This window comes from Ranitomeya variabilis, chromosome 7 (assembly GCF_051348905.1).
Source record: "Ranitomeya variabilis isolate aRanVar5 chromosome 7, aRanVar5.hap1, whole genome shotgun sequence".
Lineage (NCBI taxonomy): Eukaryota > Metazoa > Chordata > Amphibia > Anura > Dendrobatidae > Ranitomeya > Ranitomeya variabilis.
The window spans coordinates 248,326,822-248,341,132 of NC_135238.1; the positions used below are offsets into that span (position 1 = coordinate 248,326,822).

At 46.6% G+C, this 14,311-nt stretch overlaps 2 protein-coding genes across 4 annotated transcripts in view; one reads left to right on the forward strand and one right to left on the reverse strand.

Annotated features, from left to right (window-relative positions):
- Positions 1-9,064, forward strand: part of LYPD1 (LY6/PLAUR domain containing 1) — an 84,175-nt gene extending 75,111 nt beyond the window's left edge. The window contains exon 3 of the mRNA XM_077273434.1: positions 7,831-9,064. Coding sequence (XP_077129549.1) covers positions 7,831-8,060 — 230 coding nt within the window. The 3' untranslated portion in view covers positions 8,061-9,064. The remainder of the gene's footprint in view (positions 1-7,830) is intronic.
- The window catches only part of GPR39 (G protein-coupled receptor 39), a 264,976-nt gene that overhangs the window by 87,554 nt on the left and 163,111 nt on the right, over positions 1-14,311 (reverse strand). For 2 of the 3 annotated variants that reach the window (XM_077273433.1, XM_077273431.1), the window contains one exon: positions 9,113-9,603. The exons of the other annotated variant lie outside the window; for it this stretch is intronic. Coding sequence is in view for 1 of the 2 variants with exons in the window: in XM_077273431.1 (XP_077129546.1) it covers positions 9,113-9,603 (491 nt within the window). In the remaining variant the exon portion in view is untranslated. Of the gene's footprint in view, positions 1-9,112; positions 9,604-14,311 lie in introns of those variants that run through there. 3 annotated transcript variants of the gene reach the window in all.

Here is a 14,311-nt window from a genome sequence, read left to right on the forward strand (position 1 = left end):
TCCCTACATATTGGAGTATTGTTCTCCCTACGTATTGGAGTATTGTTCTCCCTACATATTGGAGTATTGATCTCCCTACATATTGGAGTAATGTTCTCCCTACATGTTGGAGTATTGTTCTCCCTACGTATTGGAGTATTGTTCTCCCGACGTATTGGAGTATTGTTCTCCCTACGTATTGGAGTATTGTTCTCCCTACGTATTGGAGTATTGTTCTCCCTACGTATTGGAGTATTGTTCTCCCTACGTATTGGAGTATTGTTCTCCCTACATATTGGAGTATTGCTCTCCCTACATATTGGAGTAATGTTCTCCCTACATATTGGAGTATTGTTCTCCATACATATTGGAGTATTATTGTTCTCTCTATGTATTTTCCAATCAATTGTTCTTAATTTAAACGAGTTGGTAAGGTATAACAAATTTTCAGTGTGAATTCCAACCCCTTTAGAAAGGAGGAAGTGATTCGTTTTCTGTTTTGTTACGTTGTATAGTAAAAGGAATGAGCTCTTTTGGAGCCATGATGCTGGATGGAGTGATGACAACTTGTCTCTTCACAACTCCACATAGGTCTACCAATGCCCCGGAGTGTCCCCCCCCCCCCCCCCAACGCCGGCAGCTTGTGTGCCCCCCCTGACGCCGGCAGCTTGTGTGCCCCCCTAGCTTCGGCATCTCGTGCGCCCCCTGACGCTGGCAGCTCGTGTGCCTCCCCTGACGCCGGCAGCTTGTGTGCCCCCTAACTTCGGGATCTCGTGTGCCCCCCCTGACTTCAGCATCTCGTGTGCCCCCCTAGCTTCGGCATCTCGTGCGCCCCCTGACGCTGGCAGCTCGTGTGCCTCCCCTGACGCCGGCAGCTTGTGTGCCCCCTTACTCCAGCAGCTTGTGTGCCCCCCCTGACTCCGGCAGCTCGTGTGCCCCCCTGACTTCAGCATCTCGTGTGCCCCCCTGACACCGGCAGCTCGTGTGCCTCCACATGTGCAATATGGTCTTAAATGATTTTGTTATGAAAATAACTTTTTTTGTGCTAAATAATAAACCTTGTCTGCAATCAATGGCCAATAGAATGGGGAGTGTTTTGTAGTATGGAAGCCAATAGAAAATGTTAACCCTGAAAGAAGACTAAAGGCTTTCTAACAACTTTGTTGGGGTGTACTCATTTCTGCTGACCAGTGTATATGTGAGCAGCCACACACAGTAGTGACCAGGAGCAGAGGCACATACTAATGGTGCGCTGTGGAGATCTCTCTGGGTGACTTCAGGAGAACATGGATGTCTTGACGGGTAAAGAAAGGAGTATGTAAATTAGACCAGCGGCCTTCCATGTCTGAGGCGGTGACACCTGGGCGGTAAGCACACAACCTCTATTGTACAGGGCCATGGGAATGCTTGAACTACTTTCTGAATAAACATCCGATTGATTTTAAAGAAGACCTCTCATACAATTCCATATTTTGGACTGGATCAGTAAAAAGTGGTAGAGGGGCTGATTAAGACGCTTCTTTTCTCTCCGCTGCATTGCAGAGATGTGGGCTCCTGAAATTTAGGGCATTCTATTTGCGAATTTTCACTTCAACAAGCGGAAGTTAACAGGGATTCATTCTGGGGGTGTTTACGTTTCCCCCTGTATGATGCTGCCCACTCATAAGAAGGCAACATCCATGGGGGGTGGGGGGAGCAAAAGACTCCAATGAAGGTCAGAACAAGGCCTTGGTGTGTCACCGCCTCACTCCCATCACTTACAATGCCACAGCAGGGGAGCAGTGGTTATCACGTACCGAGATTGGGGAACAATGCCCTGGAGAGGTGGAGGAGGTCCAGAGCGCTGCTCACTTGGGGACCTTTCCTGCTCTAGTGCTCAACACTGCAGCTCTCGTCTCCCGGCACTGCAATGACACGAAGCGCGCAGAGTGAGGATTTTTCTGTGTGATCTGATGAAATCCTTAAATTCTCACCAGTAGAGAAAAAAGACTAGACTAATAATGGTGTGCACCTCCACATAGTAAAGTATAAGAAAAAACCTTTATTCCACGTCAAGACAAAACATTTAAAAACATGTAAAATACATATAACATGACCAATAAACCATCACCCCCAAAGAACTAGGCCAATTAGGCATAGAGTGAAACAAATAATGTTATATTTATAAAAAGCTCAATAATGGCCCCTGGTCACCATAATATGGGTCTAGTCAGTAAGTACAAGCAAACATTAGTGACAAGCTACACAACATCCCAAAAATAATGCGACCACAAAAGTCTGTGCAGCGAATACAATACAAAAAAGGTAAATGTCCAACCTGATGGATGGTGACTCCTGGTGGAATAAAGATCCGCCGAGGCTGCGAGAGCCTGTGGGATGTGAGTGGGTGAAGCCCCATTACTGAGGAGAAAGGCGGCAAGATGGAGCCATGTGAGCCTGGAGTCCTAATACAGGGAAAGGGGGTGAGGAAAGGCCTCGGTAATGGGGCTTTACCCACCAGCAGTCGCCGTCCATCAGGTTGGATATTTACCTTTCCCACATTCCCCTACTGGACTTTCCTTTCCACCTATGGTGTTTCATATTGTGGGAATCTATCCCCATACCTTTTCGGAGAACACACCAGTGATCTGGGGGTTGGGAGGCATCATTATATGTTTCCCAACGCTTGTGACCGCAGTCCTGTGCATAGATGCTATGTAAGGTGTATTGTATTCTCTGCACAGACTTTTGTGGTCGCATTATTTTTGGGATGTTGTGTAGCTTGCCACTAATGTTTGCTTGTGCTTACTGACTAGACCCATATTATGGTGACCAGGGGCCATTATTGAGCTTTTTATAAATATAACTTTATTTGTTTCACTCTATGCCTAATTGGCCTAGATCTTTGGGGGTGATGGTTTATTGGTCATGTTATATGTATTTTACATGTTTTTAAATGTTTTGCTTGAGGTGCAATAAAGGTTTTTTCTTATATGTTACTATGTGGATGTGCACACCATTATTAGTCTTTTTTCTCTTCTTTCGTACATATCCAATACAGACTAGGTGTTTTACCCCGTTTTTGCAATTTATATGATGACATATTTGTGATAGCAGTGCACCCCTTATTCCTCTTGTAAATTCTCCCCAGATCACACTGAAAATACCTGTTCTGACAATCTCTGTGGACGTTTGCTTTTTTTCCCCCTTGTGCGACGCATTCTTCTTGTGATTAAGCAGCAGTATTAAAGGGAAAAAGTAAACCCCCTCAGAGAAGAATCTGGTAATCCCCTTTGGTTGAAGGAGAAATTGGGATATTGGGCATTCTAAGCGTCAGGAGCCTGCACCTCCATAATGCAATAGAGAGTGGGCTCCTTACATGGATAATGCTCAAAGCAACGTGAGAAAACCTACACTGAGGGCTCGATTGGAGCTTTTCCCCATTACAATATTGTTTTTGTAAATCCTCACCAAAAACCTCTGTGCGTGACCACCCCATTAGAGGGCTGTATAGTGGAGGGTTAGGGATAGATACGGTACTTTAGATATGGCCTAAATGTCCTAGAAGGAGATGCCTCTCTCTTTGTTGGACCAAGGAAGGTTGTGTCCCCTGCTCTAGACCTGTGATGCTTTGTTAGGTTATAGTAGTTTCTGAAATCTTTCCTGTTTGATGTGTAACATAGGAGGAGGCTTCCGTTTTATCTCCGTGCTTATAGCCGCCAAGTTCTTCATGGTTATCTTCCGCCGAGTTTCATTGATATGCGTCATGGTGAACACTCAGAAGGAACCTAGTAACGACCTCATGTATCTTCATTTTGTGGCTTCCATTATGTTTAAACCAGTGCCAAGACCTGGGAGTGGAGACTCGGAGGCAGACTGGGGAAGTGTACCTTGTGCTGGTCCCCATATAGCTTCTTGGGGACTTTTAGTTTCACCATCATCAGATTTGGAAAATGAGATCCGTTTTATTGCAGAAGAAATTTTCTCCAAATGTTACAACTGCTCTGCAGACTAAGTAATGCAACACCTGACCCCCCCATACATCTGCAGGTGCTTCACTAAATTAGAATATCATCAAAAAGTTAATTTATTTCAGTTCTTCAATACAAAAAGTGAAACTCATACATTCTCTAGAGTCATTACAGACAGAGTGATCTATTTCAAGTGTTTATTTCTGTTAATGTTGATGACTATGGCTTACAACCACTGAAAACCCAAAAGTCATTATCTCAGTAAACTAGAATACTTCATAACACCAGCTTGAAAAATGATTGTAAAATCGGAAATGTTGGCCTCCTGAAATGTCTGTTCAGATAAATGCGCTCAATACTTGGTCCAGGCTCCTTGTGCATCAATTACAACATCAATGCGGCGTGGCATGGAGGCAATCAGCCTGTGGCACTGCTGAGGGGTTATGGAAACCCAGGTTGCTTTGATAGCAGCCTTCAGCTCATCTGCATTGTTGGGTCTGGTGTCTCTCATCTTCCTCCTGACAATACTCTAGATTCTCTATGGGGATAAGGTCAGGCGAGTTTGCTGCCAATCAAGCCCAGTGATACTGTTGTTTGTAAACCAGGCATTGGTACTTTTGGCAGTGTGCACAGGTGCCAAGTCCTGCTGGAGAATGACATTTCCATCTGCAAAAAGCTTTTCAGCAGAGGGAAGCATGAAGTGCTCTAACATTCCCTGGTAGACTGCTGCCTTGACTTTGGTCTTTATAAAACACAGTGGACCTACACCAGGAGATGACATGGCTCCCCAAACCATCACTGATTGTGGAGACTTCACACCAGACCTCCAGCAGCTTGGATTGTGGCCTCTCCACTCTTCCTCCAGACTCTGGGACCTTGATTTCCAAATTAAATGCAAAATGTAGTTTCATCTGAACACAACACCTTGGACCATTTGCAAGAGTCCAGTTCATTTTCTCCTTGGCCCAGGTAAGACGCTTCTGGCGTTGTCTATTGGTCATGAGTGGCTGACACAAGGAATGTGACACTTGTAGCCCATGCCCTGGAGACGTCTGTGTGGTGGCTCTTGAAGCAATGACTCCAGCAAGCAGCAGTCCACTCCTTGTGAATCTCCCCCACATTACTGAATGGCCTTTTCTTAACAATCCTTTCCAGGCTGCGGTTACCCGGTTGCTTGTGCACCTTTTTCTACCACACCTTTTCCTTCCACTCCACTTTCCATTAATATCCTTGGATACAGCACTGTGTGAACAGCCGGCTTCTTTACCAATGAACTTGTATGGCTTCCCCTCCTTGTGGAGTGTGTCAATGACTGCCTTATGGACATCTGTCAAGTCCGCAGTCTTCCCCATGGTTGTGGAACTACTGAAACAGTCTAAGGGACCTTTATAAACACTTAGGAAGCCTTTGCAGGTGTTTATTGTTAATTATTCTAATTTACTGAGATAATGACTTTTGGGTTCTCATTGGCTGTAAGCCATAGTTATCAACAATAACAGAAATAAACACGTGAAATAGATCACTCTGTTTCTAATGACCAGGGCCGGCGTCAGCACTGGGGCAAGTGTCGGGGCCCTGGCGAGACGGGGGGCCCATTTAAGGTACAACACTGAGGAGCCCTGGGGGGCCCCCGCAGCCAGACTACTTCCCCTGTATTACACACTACAACTCCCAGGACTCGGAGCACATCCCCAGCAGCAGGCGGCACAGATCTCTGGGAGTTTTGCAGCTGCTGGAGAGCCGCATGACGCGTCGCCATTGATTAAATTACTCTGTCCGAGTCCTCAGTCTCACCATGGATACGCAGAGTGATTTCAGGTCTGTCTCGTCACTTCCGGGTGAGAGTGATGACGAGCTCGTCCTCAAAGAGCTCAGAGGTCCGTCCTGGGATCGTCCAGCACCGTGCGGGGTCTGACTGTCCAGTGCCGGAGAATGAGCCGCGCGTCACCAAGAAGAAAGACGAGCAGCAGTGCAGCACCTGTGTCCGTGACGGTGAAAGTGAAGCAGTCTTCCTTCCTGGAGCAAAGCATTGCGGGGGGATGCAGAGCCTGGCTGGGAGGACAAGGTATAGGCCACGGAGACAGGCGGCGGGAGTGGATAGCCTCTGTGCAAGACAGTACTGTCTGGGACTTGTAGACTAGTCCTACAATGTGGTATCTTAGCATTACTGGGACTTGTAGTCCTACAGACCTACAGTGTGGCATCTGAGTGAGTGATGCTGGGTCTTGTTACTTGTAGACTACTGTCTGTATATACTACACTACATGGCTGTGTTATATACTACATGGCCTGTGCTATATGCTACGTGGGCTGAGCTATATGCTACGTGGGCTGAGCTATATGCTACGTGGGCTGAGCTATATACTGTGTGGGCTGTGTTATACTACGTGGGCTGTGTTATATACTATGTAGCTGTGTTATATATTACATGGGCTGTGTTATATACTACGTGGGCTGTGTTATATACTACGTGGGCTGTGTTATATACTACATGGGCTGTGCTATATTGTATGTGGGCTGTGCTATATTGTATGTGGGCTGTGCTATATGCTACGTGGGCTGAGCTATATGCTACGTGGGCTGAGCTATATGCTACGTGGGCTGAGCTATATGCTACGTGGGCTGTGTTATATACTATGTGGGCTGTTATATGTTATGTGGGCTGTTATATATTACGTGGGCTGTGTTATATACCACGTGGGCTGTGCTATATACTACGTGGGCTGTGCTATATGCTACGTGGGCTGTGCTATATGCTACGTGGGTTGTGCTATATACTACGTGGGCTATGTTATATACTACGTGGGCTGTGTTATATACTATGTGGGCTGTTATATGTTATGTGGGCTGTTATATATTACGTGGGCTGTGTTATATACCACGTGGGCTGTTATATACTACGTGGGCTGTGCTATATACTACGTGGGCTGTGCTATATGCTACGTGGGCTGTGCTATATGCTACGTGGGCTGTGCTATATACTACGTGGGCTATGTTATATACTACGTGGGCTGTGTTATATACTATGTGGCTGTGCTATATGGTACACATTTTGCACTTTTACAAATGTTCTACGTTAATACTTTCTAATTTTTACTTTAAAAAGTTTTCCATTAAAAAATTGTCATTCAATATATGCAGTTTTTTCTTTGCAGCAAGTTCAGCTAACAATAAAATGCCTACTGGTAACTGAGGAAGAGGGAGTAGGTCACAAAGATTGGCATATAAGGGGTTGACTTATATAAAGCCCCTCTGCTGTATGGTATGGTAGAATTTACAATAGCTATCACTCATGTAAGAAGTGAAATCTGGCATTGTACTATACCTATATTTCTCTGCTGCATCTGTGCATCATGAATCGTGGTATGTGTTAAAGTGGGGCCCACTGACACTCTTCCGCCCGGGGCCCTCAAAAAGATGGAGCCAGCCCTGCTAATGACTCTATATAATATAGGAGTTTCCCTTTTTGTATTGAAAAACTGAAATAAATTAACTTTTTGATGTTATTCTAATTTAGTGAGAAGCAATTACCCTAACATTTGTGGTGCGGCCATCAGTTTCCATGTAGTGCGTTTGTGTGGAGACCCTATTCTTTGCCAGTATGTGATGAATGAATAGAACTGCGTGTATACAACATTGCGGCAGATTGTCATTGGTGGTCTAAGGGAGCCTCTGTTTTTTGGTTGTCCACTTTCTTGCTCTTGCTGGCATCATGTGACCTTGAGACGACGTTCTTGATAGTTTTGTGGGTTTTCTTGGCACATTATGCTGATTATGGAGCAATCATGAGGAGGTTCCTTTGGCTCGATGCAGCAAGGCTGCGATTCCAGAATATCAATAGTTCATTTCACAGATGATGGTTTCTCTGATCAACCAGTAATTGCTTGTTCTTGTTTTTCAGGGATATTTTATCGTAAGTCATGTGCTTCCTCAGCCGCCTGTCTCATCGCCTCCGCTGGATACCAGTCTTTCTGCACCCCAGGCAAAGTCAATTCAGTTTGTATCAGCTGCTGTGACACCTCTTTGTGCAATGGTCCTCGGTCCAAGAAGAGCAGGAGTACGGCTGTAGCTCATAGTTTGGGGGCCCCAATGGTGCCCCTGTCACTGCTTATGTTAGCAGAACTGCTGTAGCCGCTATGTAGCTACTCTTGCTGGGATTTCCTGGTTGGGAGGCTCCATTTTTGTTGGTTGTTTCCTAGGCAAATTCAACAGGTTACCAAAAATCTATTTTCTTATATTTTCTGATTAGGGTTTGATTTCTGAAATTGTTCTGACAAAATGCACTTAAAGAAAATCTGAGAAACTTGTGGATACAAAGCAGCTTCTTAAAGAAACCTTGTGCTGTTCCTCGGAGTGGGTCCCTCTGCCGTCGCTGGAGTTGTGTAGGCATCTCCAACTGTATTCTATCTGCATATACTACAATTCAGAGCAGGAAACCACTTCCAGTCGAGTGACCTCCACAACCCTAACCCAAACACACCCATGACGCCCAATATCAGCCTTCATGCAGAATTCTCATGCTTCCCTCATGTTTAAGCAGAAGGTGAGGATGTTCATACGTACCGATCTACCTCATACCTCTCGCCTACGACATATCTCGTTTCACTGTTTATATTGAACCAAATAAATAGATCCGCAAAAGAGAATGAAGACCGTTTATTAGAGACCGAGTACAATGTCTGTGTCTTGTCATTCCTAACACACGGCAATAACTCCCCATGCCACATCACACCTTAATGGGTCTCCTCATACTTTCCGCCATATTGTCTCATGCCCCTCTCACCATTTTGTCTCTCCTTTATTTTCCCAACATATTAAATGTCTCCTTATGCCCCATATTGTATGTGCTTTCTTACTTCTTCCCCCCGTATGGTGTCTCCTCGTGGTCTTTCTTGCCATGTTGTAAACATCTCACTCACTTCCATCATTTTGTATGTCTCCTCATGCACCTTTCCACCATGTTATTTCCTGCCCATGCCCCCTTCCACCATATTGTATCTCTCCCAATGTCTGTGTTGTGTAATACTCTTCTTATCTTCACTCTTGCCCTGTACCTTCCTATGGAACATGATAGCGCTACAAATCAAATGTAATAACAATAAAAGCACAAATAGGTTGCTTCAAGTAACTGTCTGGATAGTTGTGTGTTCTTTGATGGAACTCTGTGTGTGAATCTTAATGCCTTAGATTTCACTTTCGTAAACGCCGTTCCTTCCAGATGTTGCCTGCATTGTTCCTTCTGTGTGACCATGTTGAGAAGTCATTGTTACCAGGCTTTTCTCCTGCCCAGGAAGGCTGAAAGTCTGGCGTGAATTCTGACCAGTGGCTGTGCTGTCTCTTTTCAAGGACATGGAGACCAGCGGCCTCTTGTAGTTAGTACTGCTGGCAGCAGAGTGTAGATGAGCTCTGCGTAGCTTTTCTATGTTAATATGCTCCAGTGTCAAGTGACAGTGAAGGACCTGAAGGAACACATCTCGGAATTGTTTTGAAGAAATGTTGTACAAAAGCGGATTCACAACAGAGCTGAGGTAAAAAAAAGTGTCCGCCACTGGAAGCAGCGTCATATAGGCTTGGAAGTAGTGGACAGTCCATTCCTGCTTGGGTGTGCTGGCTGCCATGATGCGAAGGACCTGGTTGGGCATCCAGCAAAGAGTAAGAGTCAGAACTATGAGACCTGTAAAGAGAAGACAAAAATATCAGTATGGTGGCGCTGACTTCTTGTTCCCAGGTACAGTAAATCATGGTGGAGGATATGGCTCCGGCAACGGGTGCAGTCACCTTGACAGGGTCATTATGTGGCATCAGTTCCATTGCTGGTGTAGCTGGAATAGATTGTGAAAATAATGTTTATTGATCAGAGCCGCTTGGCTGCGTTCTCATTGTGCTGTGAGGAGGAGGGCGGCGGACATGCCACTTGTCCTAGAGCAGTGAAGCCGCACAAAAACACTTCTTATTGATTATTTCTTAGATAAACCAGGAACGTGCATCTGAAATGAAGTCTTCAGAATAAAAGCAATATCCATTAGAGCGGCGGAAGACTTCACTGTATATGATAGGTCACCCTATAATCCATTACCACACATCTACGCTGTGCCCGTCCTCATGTTTAGTGTGCATCTGGTTCCTGCTTGGTGGAGGACATTTTACCATCTTAGTGAAGTTCATGCAGCTGCAGGTTATCAGGAGTCAAGAGAAACTATTCCTTTTCTGTGTAAATTGCAAGCCCTCCTTCTATTTATTTTTGCTCATTTTTTAGTGTATTTAGCAAGTTTTGCAGTGGTTTATGTGCTGTATGCAATTGTGTGAAAGTGTGCACGCCCTTCCTGATTTCCTATTTTTTTGCATGTTTGTCACACTTAGTGCCTTGCGAAAGTATTCGGCCCCCTGGAACTTTCCAACCTTTTCCCACATATCATGCTTCAAACACAAAGATACCAAATTTAAATTTTTGATGAAGAATCAACAACAAGTGGAACACAATTGTGAAATTGAACGAATTTTATTGGTTATTTTAATTTTTTGTGGAAATTCAAAAACTGAAAAGTGGGGCGAGCAATATTATTCGGCCCCTTTACGTTCAGTGCAGAAGTTCATTGTGAATCTCTGAATGATCTAATGTTGTCCTAAATACCTAATGATGATATATATAATCCACCTGTGTGTAATCAATTCTCCGTATAAATGCACCTGCTCTGTGAGAGTCTCAGGGTTCTGTGTGAAGCACAGAGAGCATCATGAAGACCAAGGAACACAACAGGCAGGTCCGTGATACTGTTGTGGAGAAGGTTAAAGCTGGATTTGGATACAAAATGATTTCCAAAACTTTAAACATCCCAAGGAGCACTGTGCAAGCGATCATATTGAAATGGTATATTTGCAGTGGTATGATTCTCCTTCCAAGACCCGACCGTCCCTCTAAACTTTCATCTCAAACAGGGAGAAGACTGATCAGAGATGCAGCCAAGAGGCCCATGATCACTCTGGACAGAGGCGTAGCTAGGGTTTTGGTCCAGGGGGCGCGAAGCTTCTGAGTGGGCCCCTAACCCGGTAACCTTGATTACAACTCGGTGATGCGCCCTAATAGTGAAGGAGAACCTCAGCAGATGACCGCGCTGTTACTGAAGATAATCTCTCTCTATACAATGACCAATATGGATATTACCGCCATATGGTCAGTGGTAGATACCAGCCCTGCAGAACATGTAAGAGATCACAGCACAGTTACAGATAATGTCTGACCGCTGACGTCTTTTCTGATGGAATCGTTCATTTTTCCCGTCTTTTCCATCTGGCCCAGACCGACATGACAACTTCTTCCAGCAACAACTCACCTGCAGAGAAAACAACAAAGACACGTTTCACTTCTCATATTCCTGCCCCATCACCATCTATTCCCAACCTGCAAAAAATCCTCATCCTGCTGATACCCCAATACTGAGCCACTGCTGCCGTATGTGTCCCTATTACTGCACCTGATACCCCAATACTGAGCCGCTGCTGCCGTATGTGTCCCTATTACTGCCCCTGATACCCCAATACTGAGCCTCTGCTGCCGTATGTGTCCCTATTACTGCACCTGATACCCCAATATTGAGCCTCTGCTGCCGTATGTGTCCCTATTACTACACCTGATACCCCAATACTGAGCCTCTGCTGCCGTATGTGTCCCTATTACTGCACCTGATACCCCAATACTGAGCCGCTGCTGCCGTATGTGTCCCTATTACTGCACCTGATACCCCAATACTGAGCCGCTGCTGCCGTATGTGTCCCTATTACTGCACCTGATACCCCAATACTGAGCCGCTGCTGCCGTATGTGTCCCTATTACTGCCCCTGATACCCCAATACTGAGCCTCTGCTGCCGTATGTGTCCCTATTACTGCACCTGATACCCCAATACTGAGCCGCTGCTGCCGTATGTGTCCCTATTACTGCACCTGATACCCCAATACTGAGCCGCTGCTGCCGTATGTGTCCCTATTACTGCCCCTGATACCCCAATACTGAGCCTCTGCTGCCGTATGTGTCCCTATTACTGCACCTGATACCCCAATACTGAGCCGCTGCCGCCGTATGTGTCCCTATTACTGCACCTGATACCCCAATACTGAGCCGCTGCTGCCGTATGTGTCCCTATTACTGCACCTGATACCCCAATACTGAGCCGCTGCTGCCGAATGTGTCCTTATTACAGCACCTGATACCCCAATACTGAGCCGCTGCCCTATGTGTCCCTATTACTGCTCCTGATACCCCAATACTGAGCCTCTGCTGCCGTATGTGTCCCTATTACTGAACCTGATACCCCAATACTGAGCCGCTGCCCTATGTGTCCCTATTACTGCACCTGATACCCCAATACTGAGCCGCTGCTGCCGTATGTGTCCCTATTACTGCCCCTGATACCCCAATACTGAGCCGATGCCCTATGTGTCCCTATTACTGCACCTGATACCCCAATACTGAGCCGCTGCTGTCGTATGTGTCCCTATTACTGCCCTTGATACCCCAATACTGAGCCGCTGCTGCCATGTGTCCCTATTACTGCACCTGATACCCCAATACTGAGCCGCTGCTGTTGTATGTGTCCTTATTACTACACCTGATACCCCGATACTGAGCCGCTGCTGCCGTATGTGTCCCTATTACTGCCCTTGATACCCCAATACTGAGCCGCTGCTGCCATGTGTCCCTATTACTGCACCTGATACCCCAATACTGAGCCGCTGCTGCCGTATGTGTCCTTATTACTGCCCCTGTTACCCCAATACTGAGCCGCTGCTGCCGTATGTGTCCTTATTACTGCCCCTAATACCCCAATACTGAGCCACTGCTGCCGTATGTGTCCCTTTTACTGCCACTGATACCCTAATACTGAGCCGCTGCTGCCGTATGTGTCCCTATTACTGCCCTTGATACCCCAATAGTGAGCCTCTGCTGCCGTATGTGTCCCTATTACTGCCCCTGATACCCTAATACTGAGCCGCTGCTGCCGTATGTGTCCCTATTACTGCACCTGATACCCCAATACTGAGCCGCTGCTGCCGTATGTGTCCCTACTACTGCACCTGATACCCCAATACTGAGCCGCTGCTGCCGTATGTGTCCATATTACTTCCCCTGATACCCCAATATTGAGCAGCTGCTGCCGTATGTGTCCCTATTACTGCACCTGATACCCCGATACTGAGCCGCTGCTGCCATATGTGACCCTATTACTGCACCTGATACCCCAATACTGAGCCGCTGCTGCCGTATGTGTCCCTATTACTGCCCCTGATACCCCAATACTGAGCCGCTGCTGCCATATGTGTCCCTATTACTGCACCTGATACCCCAATACTGAGCCTCTGCTGCCGTATGTGTCCCTATTACTGCACCTGATACCCCAATACTGAGCCGCTGCTGCCGTATGTGTCCCTATTACTGCATCTGATACCCCAATACTGAGCAGCTGCTGCCGTATGTGTCCCTATTACTGCACCTGATACCCCAATACTGAGCCGCTGCTGCCGTATGTGTCCCTATTACTGCCCCTGATACCCCAACACTGAGCCGCTGCTGCCGTATGTGTCCCTACTACTGCACCTGATACCCCAATACTGAGCCGCTGCTGCCGTATGTGTCCATATTACTTCCCCTGATACCCCAATATTGAGCAGCTGCTGCCGTATGTGTCCCTATTACTGCACCTGATACCCCGATACTGAGCCGCTGCTGCCATATGTGACCCTATTACTGCACCTGATACCCCAATACTGAGCCGCTGCTGCCGTATGTGTCCCTATTACTGCCCCTGATACCCCAATACTGAGCCGCTGCTGCCATGTGTCCCTATTACTGCACCTGATACCCCAATACTGAGCCTCTGCTGCCGTATGTGTCCCTATTACTGCACCTGATACCCCAATACTGAGCCGCTGCTGCCGTATGTGTCCCTATTACTGCACCTGATACCCCAATATTGAGCAGCTGCTGCCGTATGTGTCCCTATTACTGCACCTGATACCCCAATACTGAGCCGCTGCTGCCGTATGTGTCCCTATTACTGCCCCTGATACCCCAATACTGACCCTCTGCCGTATGTGTCCCTATTACTGCACCTGATACCTTAATATTGAGCAGCTGCTGCCGTATGTGTCCCTATTACTGCACCTGATACCCCGATACTGAGCCGCTGCTGCCATATATGACCCTATTACTGCACCTGATACCCCAATACTGAGCCTCTGCTGCCGTATGTGTCCCTATTACTGCCCCTGATATCCCAATACTGAGCCGCTGCTGCCGTATGTGTCCCTATTACTGCACCTGATACCCCAATACTGAGCAGCTGCTGCCGTATGTGTCCCTATTACTGCCCCTGATACCCCAATACT